The sequence below is a fragment of the Aspergillus affinis genome (assembly GCF_023601865.1).
Source record: "Aspergillus affinis strain CMG 70 chromosome Unknown NODE_9_length_501208_cov_87_169129, whole genome shotgun sequence".
Classification (NCBI taxonomy): domain Eukaryota; kingdom Fungi; phylum Ascomycota; class Eurotiomycetes; order Eurotiales; family Aspergillaceae; genus Aspergillus; species Aspergillus affinis.
In genome coordinates this window covers 137,973-161,828 of record NW_026515790.1, presented here as the reverse complement: position 1 = coordinate 161,828, position 23,856 = coordinate 137,973, and the positions used below count along the sequence as shown (strand labels likewise).

Sequence of the window (23,856 nt, the reverse complement as noted above, 5' to 3'; positions counted from 1 at the left end):
GCGCGTCAGGCACCAGGAAATTGGGCCAGACTTGAGGACGGGAAGGAAGGAACGAGTGGCCGACCCAACCGTGGAGGCGAAAGATTGCGCGTTGTGCTTTGCCGGCGGGCGTGCCACACGTGCGGCGGTGTGGCGCAGAAGGGGGGATCAGCGGCCTTAGGCAGAAATCCCATCTGTCCTCCACAAGCAACCGTCGTCATTCTGGTCCCTCCCTCTCTCCCTCTCCCTCTCTCCCTCCCTCTTCCCTCTAACTCCTCCACTTCCACCTCCATTCGTTCCGCATACTCCTCTATCGGAGTTATTCTTGACCATTCACTACCCAATCCCTGGAATGAGCATCCTGTCTTTTACGCTCATTCCCTTTCTTCCTCTGTAATCGGTGATCGACCGGTATTCCGCAACTGATACGTCGGATATCTTGACGCCTGCGCCAGATCCGGGGGCGATCGGTAGCAACAACCATGGTGAGTTGACTTGTTTGGTTGATATTCTGGACCGGGAGACGAGCAATGGGTAATATTACTGGCAAGAAAATCCATTAACCTATATTCCAATTCCAGGGACACTCACGACGTCCGGTCGGCGGGGAGAAGAAGAGTCGAGGTTTTGGTCGCTCCAAGGTCGCTGATGTCGGCGATGGGCGGCAAGCGGGCGGCAAGCCCCAAGTTCGCAAGGCCGCATTCGAAAGCACGAAAAAGAAGGAGATTGGTGTTTCCGATTTGACATTGCTGAGCAAGATCTCGAACGAAGCCATCAACGATAACTTGAAGCTGCGCTTTGAACATGACGAAATCTACGTAAGCTTCGGATCGCGCGGTCAAGGCTGACAGATGACGGCTAACTGGTGTGTTTCTAGACTTATATTGGACACGTGCTGGTGTCTGTTAACCCTTTCCGAGACTGTAAGTGCGCTTGTTCTGGTATAAGGGGTATCGGGACTTGTGACTGACTACGTTTTGTTTTTGATTAGTGGGCATCTATACCGATAGCGTTCTCGAATCCTACCGGGGGAAGAATCGACTGGAAACCCCGCCCCATGTCTTCGCGGTCGCCGAATCCTCCTACTATAACATGAAATCCTATAAAGACAACCAGTGTGTGATCATCTCCGGAGAGTCCGGTGCTGGAAAGACCGAGGCTGCGAAGCGGATCATGCAGTATATCGCGAGTGTATCGGGGGGCACGGACTCGTCCATCCAACAAACGAAGGACATGGTCCTCGCAACAAACCCGCTCCTGGAATCGTTCGGTAACGCGAAGACGCTGCGTAACAACAACTCGTCCCGTTTCGGAAAATACTTGGAATTGGAGTTCAACGCCAATGGAGAGCCGGTCGGTGCCAACATCACCAATTATCTGCTGGAGAAGTCGCGAGTTGTGGGGCAGATTACGAACGAGCGTAACTTCCACATCTTCTACCAGTTTACGAAAGCTGCGCCGCAGAAGTATCGAGGTATGAATGGGCTGGTCTTGTGTCGTAATGTCTTACACTAACTCAACAAACTAGACATGTTCGGTTTGCAACAACCCCAGTCCTACGTCTACACTAGCCGATCTAAATGCTTCGATGTGCCCGGTGTCGACGACGCTGCCGAGTTCCAGGATACGATCAACGCAATGGGGGTTATTGGTATGACCGAGGCCGAGCAGGACGATGTTTTCCGCATGTTGGCGACGATTCTGTGGATCGGAAATATCCAGTTCACGGAGGACGACTCCGGCAACGCCGCCATCGCGGACCAATCGGTCGTGAACTTCGTCGCCTACCTTTTAGAGGTCGATCCGGCCGAGGTGAACAAGGCGATGACCATCCGTATCATGGAGACGTCTCGGGGAGGTCGTAGGGGATCTGTTTACGAGGTGCCCTTGAACACGACCCAGGCCTTGGCTGTGCGCGATGCGCTTTCGAAGGCGATCTATTTCAACCTTTTCGACTGGATTGTGGAGCGCGTCAACGCTTCTTTGACTGCTCGGGAGTCTATCACCAACTCCATCGGTATCCTGGATATTTACGGATTCGAGATTTTCGATAAGAATTCCTTCGAGCAGCTGTGTATCAACTATGTCAACGAGAAGCTTCAGCAGATCTTCATTCAGTTGACGTTGAAGGCGGAGCAGGATGAATATGCCCGCGAGCAAATCCAGTGGACTCCGATTAAATACTTTGACAACAAGGTTGTGTGCTCGCTGATCGAGGACAAGCGCCCGCCAGGTGTCTTTGCCGCACTGAACGATGCGTGCGCAACGGCCCATGCTGACTCTGGTGCTGCGGACAACACCTTCGTCGGCAGACTGAACTTCCTCGGCCAGAACCCCAATTTCGAAAGCCGACAGGGTCAATTCATCGTGAAGCATTACGCTGGTGATGTCAGCTATGCGATCGAGGGCATGACGGACAAGAACAAGGACCAGCTGCTCAAGGATCTGCTGAACCTCGTCGGCCACTCGAGCAACAACTTTGTTCACACGCTCTTCCCCAACCAGGTCAACCAGGACGACAAGAGACGACCCCCCACGGCAAGCGACAAGATCAAAGCTTCCGCCAACGACTTGGTGGCGACGTTGATGAAGGCTCAGCCCTCTTACATTCGAACCATCAAACCCAATGACAACAAGGCCCCCAGGGAATACAACGTCGGCAACGTGCTGCACCAAATCAAATACCTTGGTCTTCAGGAGAACGTGCGTATTCGACGTGCTGGTTTCGCCTACCGTCAAACTTTCGACAAATTCGTGGAACGTTTTTACCTGCTTTCGCCCAAGACGTCCTATGCTGGTGAATACACCTGGACGGGTGACGTCGAATCTGGTGCCCGCCAGATCTTGAAGGATACCAGCATTCCGGCAGAGGAGTTCCAGATGGGTATCACAAAGGTTTTCGTCAAGACTCCAGAGACGCTGTTCGCGCTGGAGGCCATGCGTGATCGGTACTGGCATAACATGGCTATCCGAATCCAGCGCGCTTGGCGTAACTACCTGCGCTACCGCATTGAATGTGCGATCCGTATCCAACGATTCTGGCGTCGCTGCACTGGCGGCCTTGAGCTCATTAAGGTGCGCGATAAGGGTCACCAGCTACTCCAGGGCCAGAAGGAACGTCGACGTATGAGTTTGCTCGGTTCCCGACGATTCCTCGGTGATTACATTGGCGTGGGCAACAAGGGCGGTCCTGGTGAAATGATCCGTGACGGTGCAGGCATTAGCGGTACGTTTCTACTCAAAATTTACAATGCTTCTTCCACTGACTTGGATTACTTATAGGATCGGAAAATGTGCTTTTCTCTTGCCGTGGTGAGGTGCTAGTATCTAAATTCGGTCGCTCCAGCAAGCCCTCTGCTCGAATCTTGATTTTGGTGAGTTAAACTTGGCGCCCGAAGAGAATTTTGGTCTAACTAACGTCTATAGACGAGCCGCCATGTATATATTGTAGCGCAAACTATCGTTAACAATCAGTTGACTATCTCGTCCGAGCGAACGATCCCGATTGGAGCTATCAAAGCCGTTAGCACATCGAACCTGAAAGACGACTGGTTCTCCCTTGTCATTGGCGCACAGGAGCCCGATCCTCTCGTGAACTGTGTTTTCAAGACGGAGTTCTTTACTCATCTTTCCACTGCCTTGCGCGGACAGTTGAACTTGAAGATCGGCGACCAGTAAGTTTGGCTGAAATAGTTTGGCGACCTGATGACTAATAAAGGAATAGTATCGAGTATAACAAGAAACCAGGAAAGCTGGCCACCGTGAAGGTCGTCAAGGATCCCGCTGCTTCCAATGTGGACAGTTACAAGAGTAGCACTATCCATACCAGTGCCGGAGAACCTGCCAGTTCTGTTTCCAAACCAACCCCTCGACCTAAGCAGGTAGCCGCGCGACCCGTCACCACAGGCAAACTGCTTCGTCCTGGAGGCCCCGGCGGTGGTCCTTCGAAATTGGCTTCTCGACCTGTGCCTCCACGTCAGCCCATGCCCCAGGCCACCCCACAGCCGGCCGCTGTGCAACCTCCACCACCGGCTCCCCAACCAGCTGCCGCTCAACCTGCACCACCGCCGGCACCCAGGCCGGTCCCGCAACCCGTTGCAGCTGTCGCCGCTTCTCATACACGGACTGCGTCGTCTGGATCAATGAGAGCTCCCCCACCTCCTCCACCTTCGAGTCCTCCGGCACAAAGGAAACCGACCGCCAAGGTGCTGTACGATTTTAGCAGCGCCCAGTCTAACGAGCTTTCTATCCGAGCGGGTGAGATTGTGCAGATTGTTTCCAAGGAAGGAAATGGTAAGTCTTTTCTGTCATGATCCCGTATCTTAGACCTTGCTAATTGATCTGGGTAGGTTGGTGGTTGTGTATGAATACTGCAACATCCGTGCAGGGCTGGACTCCCGAAGCATATCTGGAAGAGCAAGCTGCCCCTGCACCGGCACCGAGACCTACCCCCCCGCCTCCGCCCCCAGCGGCACCTCGAGCTAGCCCAGGCCCCGCGACCAACGGAGCTGCCACGGCTGCCGCCGCCAAGGCCAAGCCAGCGCCCCCTGCACCACCCGCCAAGCGGCCTAACATGGCGGGTAAGAGGACAGCACCGGCCCCTCCACCGGCCCCTCGTGACAGTGCTGTGAGCATGCAGTCGCAAGACTCGTCCGGCGGCAGTGGACGTGCCACCCCTAACAGCGCCTCGAACGCAAGTTTGGCTGGTGGCCTTGCCGAGGCATTGAGGGCAAGACAAAGCGCTATGCAAGGGAAGCATCAGCAAGACGACGACGATGACTGGTGATTGCCTCGTTTCCCTTCCTTTTTTTTTTTTTCTTTTCTTTCTCTGATTTAGCACACACCCATTGGTCTTTTTCCTTTTCCTTTATTCTTTTCCCTTTTATTTTTGCTCAGCCTTAGAGTGTCATTCCGTTTATTGAGTGTTTCCGGTCTACCTGATACCAACCCCAAAAAGTGGACCTACATTGCTTGGCGCTGGCATACCCTCGGTGGATGTTGACATTGTTGAATTTGTAGGTAGAAATGTTTGGTATAAATAGAGTTTGCTATACTATATATGCTTGAGCTGTCGGCTATGGTGTGTAAAAACATGGCCCGCATGCTACATACAAGGTTGCACGAACATACATAAATGAATTTCCCTGAAATAAACTATGCTTCAATCCAATTCAATCCACCCGATGTTTACCCCAGCTTAGTGCAAGAACTTGCTGGCCAAGCTCATCAGACCACCGGGTCCTCCAGTGCCGGACGATCCACTGCCCCCGTTCTTCATGTACATCTTCAGCGCCATCTCGGCAGCCTTGTTCACAGCAGACTGCTTATCTTCGGACTATATAGAGGAAGAAACAAAAAATATTAGCCTCATTGATGTCAAAAAAAAGAGGAAAAGAGAGCTCAAACTTACCACACCACCCCCGCTCGAATTCTTCTCCTCCCACAACTTACTCGCCTGAGCCATGGCAATTCCAATAAACTTGTTCTTATCCATGCCACCACTGCTCTCACTAGACGAGGACCCACCACCCGACGTAAACATCTTTAACGCCTGCATGGCAGCCCCGGCACCGAGGGAGTTCGAATCATGAGCCCGGCTGTCATCTCCGCCGCCACCGTACAGCGCCTGATGCGACTGCACCATCTGCGACTCATCGATATCGTTCTGCGAGGACTGCGACTTCCGATCCTTGATGAAGTTCAGCGCCGTGCTGAACAGGGATTTATCTTCGCTGCTGTGCTCCGCCTGGGCGTGCGAGACCGCGGGGCTGAAGTCGTCGTCCGAGCCGTAGCCGCCGCCGCCGCCGTAGGAGGGGTTACCGCCGTGGGGGGTGTTGTAGTGGCTGCTGCCGCCGGCGCTGTAGCCGCCGTCGTTGCCGTAGCTGGGAGGGGCACCGCCGCCGTAGCCACCGTCGTTACCGTAGCTGGGGGGACCGCCGCCGTAGGAAGGGTTTCCGCCGTGAGGGGTGTTGAACTGGCTGCTGCCGCCGGCGCTGTAGCCGCCTTCGTTACCGTAGCTGGGGGGAGCACCACCGCCGTAGGAGGAGTTCTGGTTGCTGCTGTTGTTGTTGTTGTCGCCGCCGCCGGCTGCGTGCTTGAGGGTGTCTTGGATGAGGTTGGAGAAGCCCATTTTGGTAGAGATTTTGGGTGTGTGGGTATATGGAAGATGAATATGGATAGGTATGGGAAGGGTTGATGAGGGAGAGGATTAGTAGGAGGAAGATGAAGAGAGAAAGAGAGAGGTATTTAACCAGGAGAGCTTCGTAGCTCAGCTCGGTGCCTCAGGTGTGAAGGAGGGGCTGTGGCGGTGTTTCGTCATGGGTCTAGGTCTGGTGGGGCAGTGGTGGGGCGCCCAGCCACATGTGGTCGGCGGTGACTTGTGGATGGTGGGATGAGTCAGCGCGCGTGTACTTTGCCTGAATAGGAATAGTGTGATATGCACCACCCCTTCTCTACGTAGTAATGCCAAACGGATTCTGGCATACTTTGGCATGTTTTTTATGTGAGTTAAACTAGACTTACTTCTAAACACCTAATATCTTTAATTAAAAGAACCAAATATCTAAATGCATTCATATCTCATCCATCTATTATCGTGAAAGAGCTGAAGTTGAGCCCTAAGTGTCATCAAAGCTTTGGTAGGCTGTCTCAAGCGTCAAGACGATCAAGGGCTTCCACTTATGATGGCGATGAACCATTCTGACCCTCGCACAAGAGATTTCGAAGAGATGTTTGTGAAAGACTCAGCGATGTGGTGGCTTGACAAATTTCTCATCAACTGCCACCGGACGCAGAGGCGTCCCATACTGCGACCAAGGAGGTTGAGCAGTGGGCGGGCTCGGCCTAAGTTCGTATAGTACTACATATGGCAGGCTGGATAGTGGAATCCCTGCAGGATTCGATGTTGGACTTTTTGGTTCATGTGGAAGAATAAACTATCCACTAACCCCCTAGCTAACATCAACAATGTCTAAAGCTTTGAGTGATTTTCTAGCTTTAGACATATTCCGTTGCAGAGTGACAATTAGTTGAGGCATAATTGTCGTAATAGAAAAGATTCTTAGCTGATATATTGGGTCTGCGGGATCAGGCACTCGATTTTGAGAACGGTCAATTCACCAGCCATCGTTGACATACCAAGCGCCCTAATTCCCGCTGAAGGAATCTTAGAGACATTTAGTATGAGTTGTCGGCATTCTTGTCTGTGAATTCCATTCCATTGACTCTCAGGAGCATAACTTGTTCAATAGAAATTAACAATCTGTAAGATATCTATAAAAGCTGATTACGATAATAGTGGTGTAGAGACGGTACTGAAGGTACACCATTTTGTGCATATGGAAGTATATCCAACCTTCGGAGATGAAAATGTGTCTGACAAGTCCGCTTATTGTCGGGATATATCCTCCGGTCGTAACAGATTAGCGGTAACTCACCGCTAGCGACTGACACATTATATCCCTTGCTCGGTGTACGTATGCATTCTTGCGTGAGGCTACGGCTCCGGTATTGTGACCGTCGAGTATCCGCGTACAGGATAAAAGGGGTATCTTGGAACCTGACCTGGGAACATACATCTATCTATCTATTTACAATCTATACTTTTGTTTCAGAAACAACCTGTTCACTTAACTGTGTACACAGTGCCTAGCTGGTGATACCAACATTGATCAGTGGTTGATTACAACCACAGAACAGCTCGGTTTACACGATCTGGAAGAGACATTGTTGGAGCCTGCTGGTATGGCTTGCGGCGCTAGCCTGCACGTAGTCAGTCAGTCAGCTGACCCACACTGGGCCGCTGCATTTCTAGAACCCCTGTAGTTGCAGTATGAGAGATAATCAAGCGTTTACATCCGATTTTCTAGCCATATCAGAGCCACGCTCATAAAAATACAGTATGAAAGCTCGCCTAGATGACTTGTGCAAGGAAAGGCAGATCTCTACCATTCAGGACAACCCAGCGCGTAAGAAACGGGCAATGCTCAGTGACGCTCATTAGTCGGAGAAATGAACGGTAGAAAAGCGTTGCTCTAGACGAGCCAGTATCAATGAAGCTGCTAGCATGGTGGACGAAGTGGATTTGAAGATGTTGAACCCGGGATACGGAAACGTTTGCGTGGGAGCAATGATTGATGGCCTCAGAATCAGAAGCCCTTCAAATTTACCATCTTCAGCGAAAACTCGCAGGAGTACTCGCTCTGTTAAACGTTTAGCATAGGCACATGGCCACGGAAAGTCTTGCGCTTGGAACTCCATCGTAGTGCCAGGGTGCTGAACTTGCTTCCGCTCATCGTAGTCTTCCACCCCTGTCCTAGCCCGTAGACCGTTTCATCGATATGTACATCGACCTGGTCTCTCTCCTTATATAAGAAAGCGTTTGCATAGGCTGTTGAGATATACACAAATCGAATTAAGCTTTGGACATTGTACTGTGCACTCTGCAATTTCCTTGCTTGCTTCCAATATCGAATCGAAGGTATTACTCAAGTGAGACCTGAGAGTAAGGGAGGATGCCGCATGGATGAATATATTGACATAGTCACTGACAGCACGAGAAGTGATTTGTACAACACAAAGACGGAACATCGTTCAAACAGGAATTTCTTTATCCAACGCTTTTGTATAAATGGCATATGTGGTAATCGCCCGATTTCAAATTCGGATAACAACCTTGCCGATATGTTTTCCACCATAGAGGTGGTCGAATGCAGCCTTCGAACAATCAAAAGAAAAGATAGTATCATCCAGTAAAGGCCCTAGTCGAACTGCCTTTTCTTCCAGAAACTTGCAAAGGTCCTGTAGGTCAGACTTTGAGCCCGGGTTCATCCCCCTAAAGAAATAGATTAGTATCATTACAAGCAGCCATGATCAGGAGTCAGGTAGGGGTGGGCAGAAACAAACTTTACTGTCGCGCTCTTTAGTAGCACAGGCCCAAGTACATCAGGACGCTCGTCCGTCTTGAACCCTCCTAGAAACCCGACAAGAGAAACAAAACCTCTTCGAGCGAGGCAAGAGAGATTCCGTTTCATAGCGGTAGGGCCTATATTGTCAACCACAATATCAACACCTCGTCCGCCAGTAAGTTCTCGTGCTTGCTCGTCCCAGTTAGGGTGGGTTTTATAATTGATGCCTTGCACTACCCCTGCGTCCCCTAGAGCCTGTGCCTTTTCTAACTTTCTGTCAGACGAAGATGTTAGAATCGGTTGGATGCCAGCTGCCAGGCAGATAAGTAGCGCAAACATGCTGACTCCCCCCGTCCCTTCTCCAAATTAGCTTTCTTTGCTTCATCCAAAGGCATAACAAGAAGGTTTACCTTGAAGCAGCGCAGTGCCACTAGATCGCGGCATATCAAGTGCTAGCCATGCAGTTGTTCCTGCGCAAACAATGCAGGCCGCCTATGAGGAAGCATCAAAAGTTCAGTATACATTCATCTTGGACTAAGGCTATTTGAGGAAGAAAGAAAAAAGAAAGAAAGAAAAGGAGAGAAACCTACCTCCTCCCAAGCAAGATGCTTGGGCAACTGAACCAACACATTTTGGTCGAAAATAGCGTACTGTCGTAGGACACCATCAACATCCCCACCTAAAACCTTTGTTGCGTCCTCGGTTCCGTTGATGCAATTTAAATCAAAAATAGGCGCAACATGATCTCCAGGACTAAAATCCTTCACTCCAGACCCAACCGCTGTAACTTCTGCAGCACAGTCGGAGGCTGGAATACCTCGGTCAATTACCTGGACTGGATACTTTCCGTTCATCATTGCAACATCCCTGTAATTGAGGGAGACAGCATAGATGCGAAGCAAAACTTGAGTGGGCCCAAGAGATGATGGCAGCTTCTCCTCTGTCATCTCAACAGTCGAGCCATCGGCAGTCCGCCGAAATGCTTTGTATGATTGAGGAATAGACATGGGGGTGGTAGTGGTGGTTTGTTTTAAAGATAGGTTTTGCTCTGAAGATGAGTTGTGTTCTGCTCTACTGGACGAACGTCATCATTTTATAACATCAATGTGATGACAAATATGATGAAATATTAATTATTATAGTTGTAGCCAGACACCTACGGAGCTCCCACCGGAGTCTCCCACCAGCACTCCATTTCCATGAATCAAGGGATTGATTCTAGAATGCAACCGAAAATCGCAAATGAAAGGTTGCACCTTTATAACTCACCCGTTTGCCCTTTAGCTTGCATAGCTAGAATAAACCACGAAGTTTCTCATGACAGGTAACTATATCAAGATAATTACGTTTCCTGATATCCTCCCGAATATAAAGATGATCAATTGGCCAAGCTCGCTTGGAAGCTTCCGGTTACCCGCGACTCAGTGGTACGGGGCGGTATGCATTCTATTGTTATTATTAGCCTCAGGTATAGCATATCAGCATGTGGCGGTGATGGGTTCTTATATTTTCCTGCGTAACTGAGACTGTGATGATATCCCGTGCAAAATTCAAGTCGAACATGAACCATTAGTGCGTGCAAAATGGGTAATATGAATAATATGAATGCGAATATGAATATGAATAGGTCATAGTGGATACAGTTCACGCGAGTTCATCGATAAGCTCGCGTGAACCGTTCTGGGTATAACTAGAGTCCGTCAAGGCTGATTAATAAGCCGAATGATTCGCATGACCCACTTCCAAGAGGTCAGGTCACCTGTATTCACCCTATATTCGCATTCATTTATTCCTTTCGGAGCCCTAATCTTCATCATCTCCGCTTGGAATTTCGCCGCAGACGCATAGAACTGCGATGTCTCCCTCAGATTGGTGGAGGATGAATTACAAATTCTACATTACCACTTGGGGACGTTGAACTGATGGGCGCCTGCCGGAGTCATGTTCGGAATCCAACTATGAGAGATTGTCGATGAAAACTGATTTGGATGTTACTTAGCACCCCGGTGGGATGCCGGATTAATAATTAATTCGGCCGATGCAGACCGAGCGGAACGGAACGGGAACGTAATGTACACGTATATTAGCCCATATTTTCCCTGTTGTTCCCTTCCTCGGTCTTGACTATATCATATAATACTCTGTTTGACATTTATTAGCGAGATACGGTCATGGCAGCTGCAGCTGGGGGAGCCGAACCTTACATACCTCTTGCCGGGTGCGCCGACGATGGCTGGACAAAAGAAGATCAGGCGACAGCCACATGTTACTGTGGTGGAGTGCAGTTGGCATTTGTAAGTGTCTCCAAATTTACAAATACAATCACCTATATCCCACTCATGTCACGAACAAATTTCAGCCAACGCAAGGCCCAGGCCTAATCGACACGTTCACCTGCCACTGCACAGACTGCCGCAAAATCACCGCGTCTATGTTCGCAACCAATTTCATCGTCGCAGACACGTACCTCAAACATATACGAGGTGAAGAAACACTCAAGAAGTTTAAACAGTCGAAAACTATTGCTTCTGGCAAGCCTATGACAAACTGTTTCTGTTCCACGTGCGGTACGCTCATGTACCGTGTCAGTAATGCTTTCCCGGGACACAGTATCTTGCGTACCGGCACAGTGGATGATTTCAATCTGCATGAAACAAAATTGAAGCCTAGGTTTGAGGTGTATACGAAGGATCGGGTGGGATGGCTCTGTGGTGCGAACGGCGTTGAGCAGGTGGAGGGATCGAAGTATATTCCAAAGGCTACTGAGTCTTCAGAACTTTAAGTAACATGATTGTTCTGAAGTAACCTGATTGGAGGTTCAACTCAGCAGCTCTGTTTATTGGACAATGTATCAGCAATATATTGATTATTGAAGTTGACTCCTATGTTTAATTAGACAACATCCATATGTATAACAGTCATTTCTGCCTCTGTTTGAAGTCGCCACCATACAGTGACTGGACAACAAAAGGGCAAGATCTGCGATGTGAAATTTCGGGTACCGGTACTGTACTGAAGGCCTTTAAACAAATTGCATAAGTGGGAGAGTGGAGTGGTGACTCGACGAGATAGGTAACAGCAGATTTATCTTTTATTTGGAATATTGAGCTCATGCCTCAGGGTCTGCTTAGTATTTGGTGCTGAGTAATGGCCACCCTTATCAAAGAACCGGCAAGGGTATGACTGCCACAGTTTCGACAGCCGAATGATAATCTTTGGAAGAATACTACGAGAAGACGTATCGTGACGATGGCTTTCTTTACGGTACAAGAACTCTACTTGCTCCCCAAAAAAAGTCGCCGCCTTTGGTGACAGGGAGTATTCTACTTGCCCCTAGAGTAATTCACAGAGGTACTGTGAATACCGAAGAACATGTTTTATGCAGTATCAACAGCAAAATCCCGAGACTTTGTTTCGGATGGTCCATCGCTCTTCGGCGCTGCAAGGTTCGGAACTTGTTCGGCTCCTTGAAGCAGTCGATGAATCTATGCCTCACAAAGGTGCAGAGCATGACGAGATGAATCAGTACCTCAGAGAAGGTAAGGGTAACTGGCTTGCTACAATCAGGCGACCAACTGACTTCTGATAGCGAATATTCCCTTTCCATCTCGACTATATTGGAGAGAATACGAGCGTGAATTCCTCCTTGTGTCTCGGCTTGCACGCGACTTCCTTTCGGTTCCGGCCACCGGCGCGGGTGTAGAAAGGCTTTCCAATAGTGCTCGAGATCTCTGTCATTCTCGTCGAGGGTCTCTTCATGAAGCGACTATTCAAGAATTGATGATGTATATGTGCTCAGAGAAGTCAATTTAGAGGGACAGCAGTGGTGTCGCCTGGAAAAGACGACGAAGAGCGAGTCAAGAGGCACTTGAAGAGGGTGAAGCGCTGAAAGTAAATGAAGAGTAAGCCTCACCAATCAGCGATGATGAAAAGGTGGAAGAGGGTGAAGATGTCGAAGGTATTATTGTATCTGAGACCATATACCAATCACAAGGTATGCTAGCGGAGACAGCAGAGACAGGCTGGCCGTCATTGCACTACCGAACGAACGATACGGAAGGTGATGAAGAGGAAGTAGACGAAGATTAGACCTCGCCACAACCGGTTCATGGGTAGGCAAAGCCCAACCGCACCGCACCGCAAACCCGCATGGTTAGATCGCGGTCAACCGCAGAAAAACCGTTCTGCATAACTGACCTAATTAGGCCATGCCAAGCTGCATAAACTTGCTGTTTCATACTAATAAATTACTATTATTTACAACTGTTTTGGGTTCCAAGGGTCAACACAATATTCCCGGTGATATTCATGTATCATCGCAAGAAATTTTTAGGAAACTTGGTTGTATCGAGTAGAACGTGAGTTTGAGATTGCATCTTATCATTCTTTAAACTATCCAAATGTCGAGGTGGGCGGTGGTGGCAGGAGTCCTCGATAACATATTATCTAGTAGTAGAAATATATGTTGTTGAATATCAAGGGTACGATGATGCTGGTGCAAATACGCCATAGACCGCTGAGATTGTTTAAGTGTGGTCTTCCTCACTACACTGAGAAATCCCCTATATAGCTGAAAATATTGCCTGTACTACGCTCTAGATGGAAGGATCTACGCTGACCGATTCATGCCTTGAAATGTTCAGCTTCTATAAGCCGTACATTCATGCTGATATCCCAACATATATTGACCATAAAATTACAAGTGGTGCGCATTTACCGTCACAACACATTTCTATGATGATGACGTATTCATTTGCCCGATGTATCTTGCTCTATATATATGCTGCTATGCGGGAGTGCTGTCAGGCCTGCCGACAGCTGCGAAGTGGCCCCCAGCCCCACTGGACGATTGATTCGAAATCCGCAAAGTGATTTCAGAATCGTTCGCTGTAGAGGAACAAAGAGAATGCACAGATGCAAACAGAATGAAAAAACAAAGGAAAGCCAAAATGAACGTCACTTACCCCTTGTCGCAGGTAGGACACGGGTCCCGCTTCACAAGGTACACCCCATTTTCACACCCTCTTCTCTCCAACGTCCAATCCGTCGGCTGCCGCTCACGCGCACGCTTGGATCAAGGGGTAACACTAGACCTGGCACGGCACTCCTACTGGGCGCCATTCTTCCTCTTCCGTCACACTGTCCTCGGAGATCAATATCTCCGCCTCTTCGTCACCCCCTTCCTCCGCGTCTAATGCCGTTGGATCGGCTCCCTGAAACTGGCCTAGAAGACCAGACTTGACCATGAATTCGGCCACGATATTGCTACCTGGCCTGTTTTACACGTTGTGTATATATAAGTTTGTTCAATACGCGTTGGGGCAGGTGTTGGCGAATAATGTCGATTCCAAGAGATACGGTATGCGCTAGTTCTACAATAGGTCAATGGTCGGCCTGAGATCATAGAATGAGTGTAATTCCTAGAACTTGCTGATGCTGCGATATTTAACATAATGAGTGCTCATGAAGCGGTGTATGGCTTGGCGAAGTAGCGTGAATACAGGTGACCTGACCTCTTGGAAGTGGGTCATGCGAATAATTCGGCTTATTAATCAGTCTTGATGGACACTACCACACCCAGAACGGTTCACGCGAGCTTATCGATAAACTCGCGTGAACTGTATTCCTTTCGGAGCCCTAATGAAGATGATGTAACGGACATGCCTCCTCCCACAAGTTGCTAGATGGCCCCTAATGCTACAGTAGCCAGGCTACACGTAGATTTAACCTAGTAAACTTCAATGAAAGAGCTAGTAGGCAAGAGGCGACATGTTCATTGTTCTTGAGTTGAAACAATCAATACGGGCGCCAAATTTAAAGGACCAACTTTGCAATTTTCCCTTATCGCGGCTAGCGGAGTGATGAAAAATCAATAATGCTAGCTGTGGGCCGAAAAGTACGCTCGAATCAGAGCACAACGTACTCCGACATTCGCAATGCTCCTTTCCATACAAACTTGTCTTGGCGCGAGAGCACTGACTAGTGAAGTGGTAACTTCACTTTTTCCTAAGATCGTCATTTAGCTTTACAAGCGATTATCTACTATAGTAACCGTTGAATCGCCTCCAGGCCCTATTAAAATTCATGATTGGTAAAGGGGGACCCGCTAAGGTGCAGTGGGTGTTAGAAGTCTGGCTATAAAATCAATCGGTGGAAGAATCGCTGCTTAGGTTGAATTGAGTTCTTTTTTGCTGATATATGCTAATTGATAATTTTTGAATGGGCGAGGACCGGTAGTGTGGCCGACTCGGTGGTGAAATACGTCAGTGAAGTTGGGATAAATATTAAGAAGTGGAGTATGACATGAAATCGACTGTCGCGGAAAGACCTTACGGAGGAAGTAACATCAGCCCGAAACAGTCGAAGTGGAAGGACGTGACATCATCGACTCACTATCTTATAAGGACAAGCCAATGGTCATTGGACCTGTGGTTAGAAATCAAGATAGTGTGATTATTCAACAAGTGCCGATTGATTAACTGCCATTGGAGCTTGATTGCAGCCATTTAACCTCAAGGCTAATTCCATGACAATGATTTCTCATCTCAGAATAAAGACACAGCAATACCAGCACGATGGGGCGTTGTCCGAGCTAATGGAGGTTCAATGGCATAGATAGCACGGACGCCGTGCACAAAATACCATTTATTTTCCTGCTCAGTGGAATAGTTTTATCTTATACTGGTATATCTTACATTCGGTTCATCACCATTACAACGCCAGCTCTATCCATCATGGTCCGATTCGAGACTGTTTTGCTTATTGGAGTAAGTTTCATTTCTGCTACTCGCTCGGTCCATCAAGAAACTCGGCCGATGGACATCTTGCTCACAACACATTACAGTCAGGCGGAAATCTTGGGCCTCCGGCCATCCATGCACTCCTCAAGTCTTCATTTGAAGTCACCGTTCTCTCCCGCCAGGAATCTACACCCAAAGTTCTCGAAGGCGTGCCTGTCGTCAGGGCCGATTACAACGACCCAGACTCGCTCATATCTGCCATGCAAGGCCACGATGTCGTGATTAGTATGGTTGGTGGTCACGTAGCCGGGGACCAAAACAAGTTTATTGATGCCGCCCTCGCTGCCGGAGTGAAGAGATTTGTCCCCAGCGAGTTCGGGCCATTTTCGCGGGACCCCAAATTTGCGGAGCTAAACCCAGTTGTTTTACCGGCTAAAGCAGGTACAGTCGACTATCTCCGGTCAAAAGAGTCTAAAATGTCCTGGTCGAGCCTTGTGACTGGCGCATGGTTTGACTGGTCTATGAAAGTCGGGTTTTTCGGTTTTGAGCTCGCTTCTAAGTCTGTCACTCTCATCGATGATGGCACTTCGGTGTTCACTGCCACCACGTTGTCCACAGTCGGCAAGGCGCTGGCTTCAATGCTTGAAAACCCAGATGAGACAGAGAACAAGCATGTCTTCGTTTCGTCCTTCAACGTCTCTCAGCAAGATATCCTTGAGGTAGTTGAAAAGGTCGACGGTCAGAAATGGACTCTAACGCACACGACATCCGAGGAGGTTATTGCGAATGGTAGAAAGAGGCTCGCATCCGGGGATTTCGCAGGGATCATGGATTTGACCAGGGGTGGGGCTTTCGGTAAACCAGGTCTGGGCGATTCAAGACAGCATGGTCAGCTTTGGAATGACCGGATGGGACTACCCAAAGAAAATATTGAGAGCGCCGTCAGAGATGTACTCCAAGGAGCTTGACATCACTAGTCGACTACACTAATTCAGGTGTCCATCTACCGGTCTACTTTTATCTCAGAACCTGACTACCGTTGAAATTCTCATGAGTATATTATTTGCGCTGTTGGTAGCTAAATTACTCTCATAATATTAATAATAAACGTGGGCCGAAATACTAACGCATCCGTCGTCATTCTCATGCTAAGCCAGCACTCCACAACTGACGACGTATTGGGGCCCTGAACCTAAAAAAGGGTGAAGCTCACTCAAAAAGGCAATTCAAAGGCCCCCAGTCAGAAAGAAAAAAGAATAAGCAAGCTAGGCGAGAGTGGCATGGGTAGGCGACCCGCCGGACTATGCAGTCACGTTTTTGTCGCCCTAGCATCCTGGCAACCTAGTTCTCGGCCTTCTTGGTAGCCTTCGTCCTCAGCTTCATCATGAAGAACACTAATCCGTAGATACCAAGTACGAAAACGACAACAAGGCCGGCATTCCTCCAGCCAAAGTACTCATCTGCGAGGTTCAGAGTCTTGAGGTAGTCTCCACCGGTGGTGTACTGGCAAACGCGGCAATCGGAATTCGCGCTGGGATTGAGGAGGTTCGTTCCTACCCCCATGCCTTGCTGGTAGGTGGCAAGGTATTCAGCACAGGTTTGATTGACTGGTGGGTCGAACAAGGCGATCTCATCAGGAGTGCATGTGACGGTTTTGGACCACGTGGTAAAAATAAGCAGCGAGCTCATGAGATAATTGAAAGGGTCGATATAGTACATCCTGTAGCGACTGCGGTTAGAAACTAAACTAGGAATGATAATTTCGGGTGCTAACGAAGGCAAGTAATGCGTACCAATATTTCCAAAACGGTTCAATCTGGCTATATGGCACCATGACACCACAAAACGAGACAAGGGTCGTGATGACGAGCGGGTTGACAAGCGATGCGAAGACCGCATTAGGAGCGTAGGCGGCAATCATCTGACCTATACCAGTGTAAAGGCACTCGTACATTATCTATAAGTTTTCCATATCAGTTGTCTAGCTCAAACACCGCGGTCAGCAACACGGAGAAAGACTTACCACCACGAAAAAGACACTACCGGCATTTCCGGGTGCAGTAGGCAGTCCACAGGTAAAATACCAACAAACATAATAGAGTAAGGCGCAAGCAATCAGGTATGGGATCTCCGAGATGATAAGACCTGCAACGAAGGGAGCCCAGTGGTACATCTTGCTTTTCTTCTCACGCGTCTCATAAATATCGCGGCGGTCGATGAAAAGAGGCTGCAGTTGGGAGATCACTCCGGGCGCCACAAAAATGAAATTAAAGACGGTGAAGAGGTTTTTCTGTAGATCTGTGAGGCGATCCCCAATCATCCAGAATGAGAAGCCGTTGAGTAGCGCTAGACTTATATGCATGGCGAACTTGTTGTCGATATATTCGGTGTTTCGGAACAGTGAAATGTTCATACGGTGGGTTACGAGTTTGACCTGAGTCCACATCGAAGCTGCAAACTCGTGCCCATCGTCAACGGTTCCTGACGCTCTAGCAGCCGCTTGCGTAGTCATAGCATCTAGCTCGGTTGAGAGCCGGTCATGCTCCGGCGACTCTAGCCAAATCTTGTTCCAATCAGTATTTTCAGAGGCAGCACCTGATACCACGTCAATCATATGCTCGGCAGGGTTAGCTTCGGGCGGACAGGGTGCTCCATGCCGGGCAAAATAGGTCTTGATAGTGCTTGCGTTATCTCCAATATCGCCGAAGTAAACCGTTTTCCCACCCTTGGCGAGCAAGAGGAGTGTATTGAATTGCGCGAAGAGCTGGGCCGATGGTTGATGAATGGTAACCAAAATGGCTTGTCCGGCCCCGGCAAGTTTGCGTAAGAATCGGACGATATTGAATGCGGCCTGGCCGTCAAGGCCGGACGTAGGTTCATCTAGGAAAATAAGAATGCTAGGTTTTGCGACGAGCTCGACCGCAATAGTAAGACGTTTGCGCTGTTCAACGGACAAACCAGCACCCGGACGACCAACGAGCGTGAACTCGAGGTCCCGTAGCTCTAGGAGGTCAATAATAGTGTCCACGTAGCGTAATTTCTCATTAGTAGGTGTGTCGCGGGGCTGACGTAGAAGGGCAGAGAACTCGAGGGCCTCACGGACGGTTGCCAAAGGCTCGTGCACGTCCAACTGTTCGACATACCCAGCGGAACGTTGAAAAGAGATTGGGATAGGTCGGCCATCAACCAACACCGATCCGTGGATGGTTCCGTCAGTCTTGCGTTGGGCAAGGACGTCGAGCAGAGTGGTCTTGCCAGCACCAGAAGACCCCATAAGCGCACCGAGCATGCCTGGCTTCACATATCCTTGCACGTTATCAAGGAGAACTCGATCCCCCGAAGGTGTCTTGACAGTATAGGTAAGATTCTTCCAGGTGAAGATGCTTCGGTTCTCGTTGAGTTCCTTTCCGAGAGTCTCTTGGGAGGTGTTTACTCCAGAGTCTGGCAGACTCTTCAGGGAAATTTGCGATTCCTCATCACCGAGAATCACACCCTGCGACTTATACTGCTGCTCTCGGGGAATGAGTAGGCTCCGAGCACCCTCCCCGGGTAACTTCCACCGGGAGGTGAAGAAGATGGTAAGCGCAACAAATAGCACCCACCACGCGCAGATGATGCCGAAATTGCGCCAGACATGGCTATGGCTGAATGACATGGATGCGAGGTATTCAGGACCGGTGACACTAGTTGCGCCAGGCAAAGCGCCGCCAACACCAGCACATGATTGGCCACCTTCCCCATTGGTATAACCAGGGCCGTTGGGTATGAGATTTGGTCCAACGCAGGGGATAGTTGACGTATGGAACTCGTTACCAAGAAGAGCTTCAAATGCATATGCCATAGGGTTGATCCAAAAGAGCCACACAAACCAAGGATGCATCTCGGGTTTTATGATCATGTACCCCATGTAGACAAAACAAGCGACAATCATAAGACCAGAGACCTTGGTTGCGGCGTCAAAGGTCGGGAAAGCGGCACCAATTAGTCGAAAGAAGGCCGTCATGGACATGGCGGTCATGAAATTGGTGATCCAGTAGGTGAAGAAGGCTTCGGCAGTGCGGTTCAAGCCGACCATGAAATAGAGAACGAGGCCGAAGTGCGACACTTGGAACAAAAGAACGGGAATATCTGCGACGATCTGGGAAATGCAGATGGCCGCGGGATGATAAAGAGCGAATGAACGATGCTTGGCTAGAATAGGTCTACCAGTAAACGAGTCGGTGACTTCCGAGAGAGCGATAAGGGCGTTGTATAGGATAGAGAAGAATAGAGCACCACCCTTGAGGAACAGACCAACGGAGTCATCTGGGGCATTATAGAAAAGCGATCCGCCTAGCAGAGCCTGAATGACTGTGGCGCCTTGCTTCATGATCAGCGTTGCCTTATCGCCCCACATGATTTGGTATTGCCGAGTGACGGAGGCTTTGATCTGAGAAACGAAGTCTGTGGTGACAGGTGACTTTTCGGGCACTCCGCGATGCTTTTCCCGAGCCACCATCTCCTTAAAAATGGTTGTGTTCTCCGCCGCCTCTTTGCTTTCTGAATAGGAGCATTCGGCTAGCATTTTGGATTTCAAAACGGACGATTCGTAGGCGGCACGGATTGCGTCAGAAGTCCGAGGAAATTTGTTTTCATAGCCTGGCGCAATCATGCGCTCTGTTGGAACGGTCACGCCTGTCAGGAAATCTGCTCGGTTAGAACCAGAGTCGCGCCTAAACCCAAGATTTTCCATGAAAGGTACTGCATCCCTTTGTGGACCATAGAAGATCTGCTTGCCCTCATCAAGGACGAGCACCTTGTCAAAATGCTCGTAGATGCCGTTGCCAGCCTGATAGAGGGTAACGATAGTGGTCAGTCCAAGGACGTCGGTCATCGTCCTAATTGCCTTAGTCCACTCTAGAGCTGTGCTGGCGTCGAGACCACGCGTGGAATTGTCCCAACAGAAGACGCTTGCTCGGGTTGTCAGGCACTCGAGGATGGAAACACGTTTTCTCTCTCCTCCGGAGACTCCTCGAGTGAACGCGTCGCCCACTTTGGTGGATTCAGTGTGCGAGATGCCCACCGACCGTAGAAGAAAATCCTTATTGAGTTGAGCGTACTCCTCCGCCGACTTCATTCCTGGTGGTAGGTGATATGGAACCTTCATACGGGCGGCGAAGTCGATGGTCTCGCCGACGGTCAATGTCGGAAAGAATATTTCCTCTTCCGTGTTCATGATAATCTGGCCACGATAATTCTTGGCTTCCTCGGCAGACATGTTTCCAAAGACAACGTCGCCGCTCACCTCTGCATAGCCACGACGGTTGTTCGAGAGCATGTTGAGCAAAGTTGTGCACCCTGATCCGGGGCGGCCGAGGACGAGCAGCATCTCTCCGGGCTTAACACAGCCATAGGAGTTGTCGATGATTGTTTTCATGGGAGCTTTTCTACCGCGATTTCCGATGAGGTTGAATTGTGAGAGGACATTCTCGTTGAATGTGGCGTCGCTGCTGAGACCTTTGGCAGTGAGGTTCTGCCAGGTGACCCCAAGTTTCCGGGCTTTCTCGCCATTTTGCGCATCTCGCTCTTTCAAGCCCTGAAGTTCGTCGGTCATGTGCCATGTTGTTTGGGTTCTGGGCGACACCTCTTCTGTCGACATGTGCGCGACATCCATGTTTTTTGTTTGATCTGTCGTTTTGTCCGGGTTGGAGGATTTTTCCAAATTGCTGTCGGTGCTTGACGTGGAGAGAGCCATTTGGAGACCTTGCAGTTCTTGTCAACGCAAGAATAGGGGGAGGGGCCCAAGGAGATCTGTACGAACTGAGCCACTAGGTCCGCAGCTGTACGAAGCAAGAAACCTACAAGCAAATTGCGACACGATCAGAAAAGGAAGTAGGATACATGAGGCTAAGGGCTAAAGCTGTTCAAATAACTTCGTTCGGACACGTCCAGCCAGTTCTGCATGAATTTTAGCTTAAGTTGATCCACTGTAATCATTCCGTCTAGAAAATGGGTCACTATTACTCAACCTCACAGAATGATATGGGTTAGTTACTTAGCCTTTGAATTCCGCAGAATTATGAGCAAACCATAGGAATGAGGATCCATGTGGACCCCTTTCAAGGGCTGACGATTACTCAACCGCCCGGCTGTTTAGCTAACTCCGGTCTTAGAACTACACACTTATCTAGAATCTATACCAAGTCTTATTGACAAGACCTGTTTACACTTCAATATACTGGTCTCGCCGACGGTCAATGTCGAAAAGAGATTATCTCTTCCGTGTGTATGCTGAAGCGCATTAGGAGTCTCGGGGTTGACGTGCGAGGGAGGTATTTCTGATTACTCAACATTATCGCATTGCCACCAAATGTTAACTTATCAGGGCCCGAGGATCTGAGGCGGCTCGGGATAATGAATAATCAAAATTAGTAGGTCTAATGAGCCCCTTATGGCCTTTTAACTACTTTTATTAACGAACACTAGATCCACTTGACCTTATCAGCCAGGCCAGCACAATCCACCAAATCATGGAAGAACAACACAAAGCAGACGGGGTGCGGAAGGAAGGGTGTCATCGGAAACCTAACCGCCAACAAGCACAAGAGGTGGGTGAAATTCTTTTTTTTTTTAAAAAAAAAAGATATTTGATGACTGATTCCCGTTTAGAGGCGTCGCGAACAGCTACGCATCGCACAGCAAGCGTATCGCAGGCGAAAGGAGAACACCATTGGCAACCTGCAGGATCGTGTCCACGAGCTTGAGGGTGGCATTGAGCAGCTCAGCCAGTCCTTTCTCACCTTCAGTAACCTCCTTTTGGAAACTGGTCTGCTTGGAAAGCATTCGCACGCCATGTCAGCCCTCCGTAATATAACCCAGCAACACCTTTCGCTTGCGGAGACTGGATGTGCAAGTCCTCATGAAGGGGCTCTCGTCAAGGCTCTTAGTGCCACTTCATCCACTGCTTTTGATAAGGACGAAAGATGCGGCGATAGTCGCGCAAGAGTGGTGTCAAATGAAAGGGCTCTTGCCGGAAACTCACCAACCCCGATGGAATGGGCTGAGCCGCCGCCCTTATACACACAGTCATCCTTTAATCAAGGCCAACCAATGCCCCCAATCAGTGCTGCCATAGCTCCGCTCGCTAATAAGTCACTTACTCCGAAACTATCATTACCTGGTCACTCCCCAGCCATTGTTCTTGCTAGCTCGATCCAGGAAGAGAAGTGGAATTTCGCACAGTATCTAGTAAAAGCGTGCTGTCACAATGGGTACCAACTCCTTGTCAACACTCCGACCGACTTCGTGAAGATTCAAGAAGTTTTCGGGCCGTTCATGCCTCCAACCGAGCGTAATTATCTCATTTCCTGTTTCAACGCTGGAATGCATGACAAAACTGGAGGCCTTATTGATCTCATGGCCACTGTACTTGCCCCGTTGGGTTCCAAGGGAGATTACTATGCCCCAAAAGAGCTTGCGACCCAGATTGAGGGGATGAAATCGACTGTCACACCCGAGGCCGGCGAGTGGCTGGATGCCAGTGATGTACAGAAATATCTCAGCGAGAGGGAATTTTACACCCAGGAGAATCGCCGCCCATTATATAACTCAGGCCTTATTTCGTCGCTTCACCTTGCGGCCATTGTTCAGTGTGAGTATCTGGCGAGGGATACATTGGCTTCAAAAAGAAAACTAATGAATATAGACCTCGCGACTGAGTGCATTTGCTTCGGACATGGTCCGGTGTTTCGACGCCAAACTGTTGAGGCTGCATTGTGCCTCGCAGAAAAACTATGAAGCTTCTTGTACCCATCTGCATAATTTCAGGAATGGTTTGTTCTTAAGCCGGCAGGCTGTTAACCCTGTTTATATTATTGATAATGAAATCCATCGTGGGACTAGCATTTGGCTGATCAAATTCGAGAGTACCGTTCAAGTCTATCAAACGTCAAAAAAGGGTAGGTCGATTGCATTGGTAAACGCTTTTTATAGTTAGGTGGGAGTATTGTATTTTGTTTAAATGACTTGAAGATTTCACACATTGAAATTGCTTTCCTATCATGGCGCGTGAGAGTGCTTCATCGTATGCAGCATCCCTCATCACTGAGTAACTCATGATTACCATTTTTGCTGCTGCAGACACTTTTGGATCTCCGAAGGATTTCTATTTCTTTTCTTTTTTTTTTTTTTTTTTTTTTTTTTTTTTGCGTTCATACTGGGCAAAAGGCCAGCCATCCTGCGGGAAAGCCACA

The 23,856-nt window shown here is 49.1% G+C and overlaps 7 protein-coding genes across 7 annotated transcripts; 4 read left to right on the top strand and 3 right to left on the bottom strand.

Moving 5' to 3' along the window:
* Positions 1–461: 461 nt before the first annotated feature.
* KD926_011659 (class I myosin myoA) lies at positions 462–4,765 on the top strand (the record flags this gene model as incomplete). The annotated part of the gene is made up of 9 exons (XM_053096174.1): positions 462–464; positions 561–797; positions 857–902; positions 971–1,453; positions 1,508–3,205; positions 3,262–3,353; positions 3,406–3,653; positions 3,704–4,272; positions 4,329–4,765. 9 exons carry the CDS (start codon positions 462–464, stop codon positions 4,763–4,765), a joined length of 3,813 nt encoding a protein of 1,270 aa, XP_052959670.1.
* A 411-nt stretch (positions 4,766–5,176) lies between these two features.
* On the bottom strand, positions 5,177–6,109 carry KD926_011658 (uncharacterized protein; the record flags this gene model as incomplete). The annotated part of the gene is made up of 2 exons (XM_053096173.1): positions 5,177–5,314; positions 5,390–6,109. The coding sequence occupies 2 exons, from the start codon at positions 6,107–6,109 to the stop codon at positions 5,177–5,179; spliced, it is 858 nt and encodes a 285-aa protein (XP_052959669.1).
* A 2,525-nt stretch (positions 6,110–8,634) lies between these two features.
* Positions 8,635–9,892, bottom strand: KD926_011657 (zinc-dependent alcohol dehydrogenase family protein; the record flags this gene model as incomplete). The annotated part of the gene is made up of 4 exons (XM_053096172.1): positions 8,635–8,812; positions 8,884–9,151; positions 9,296–9,377; positions 9,476–9,892. The coding sequence occupies 4 exons, from the start codon at positions 9,890–9,892 to the stop codon at positions 8,635–8,637; spliced, it is 945 nt and encodes a 314-aa protein (XP_052959668.1).
* Positions 9,893–11,056: 1,164 nt separating this feature from the next.
* Positions 11,057–11,667, top strand: KD926_011656 (GFA family protein; the record flags this gene model as incomplete). Its single annotated transcript, XM_053096171.1, has 2 exons — positions 11,057–11,179; positions 11,245–11,667. 2 exons carry the CDS (start codon positions 11,057–11,059, stop codon positions 11,665–11,667), a joined length of 546 nt encoding a protein of 181 aa, XP_052959667.1.
* A 3,952-nt stretch (positions 11,668–15,619) lies between these two features.
* KD926_011655 (aromatic alcohol reductase) lies at positions 15,620–16,593 on the top strand (the record flags this gene model as incomplete). The annotated part of the gene is made up of 2 exons (XM_053096170.1): positions 15,620–15,652; positions 15,730–16,593. The coding sequence occupies 2 exons, from the start codon at positions 15,620–15,622 to the stop codon at positions 16,591–16,593; spliced, it is 897 nt and encodes a 298-aa protein (XP_052959666.1).
* Positions 16,594–16,966: 373 nt separating this feature from the next.
* Positions 16,967–21,359, bottom strand: KD926_011654 (uncharacterized protein; the record flags this gene model as incomplete). Its single annotated transcript, XM_053096169.1, has 3 exons — positions 16,967–17,345; positions 17,419–17,582; positions 17,649–21,359. The coding sequence occupies 3 exons, from the start codon at positions 21,357–21,359 to the stop codon at positions 16,967–16,969; spliced, it is 4,254 nt and encodes a 1,417-aa protein (XP_052959665.1).
* Positions 21,360–22,134: 775 nt separating this feature from the next.
* Positions 22,135–23,401, top strand: KD926_011653 (bZIP transcription factor; the record flags this gene model as incomplete). The annotated part of the gene is made up of 3 exons (XM_053096168.1): positions 22,135–22,212; positions 22,274–23,255; positions 23,310–23,401. The coding sequence occupies 3 exons, from the start codon at positions 22,135–22,137 to the stop codon at positions 23,399–23,401; spliced, it is 1,152 nt and encodes a 383-aa protein (XP_052959664.1).
* Positions 23,402–23,856: the final 455 nt, after the last annotated feature.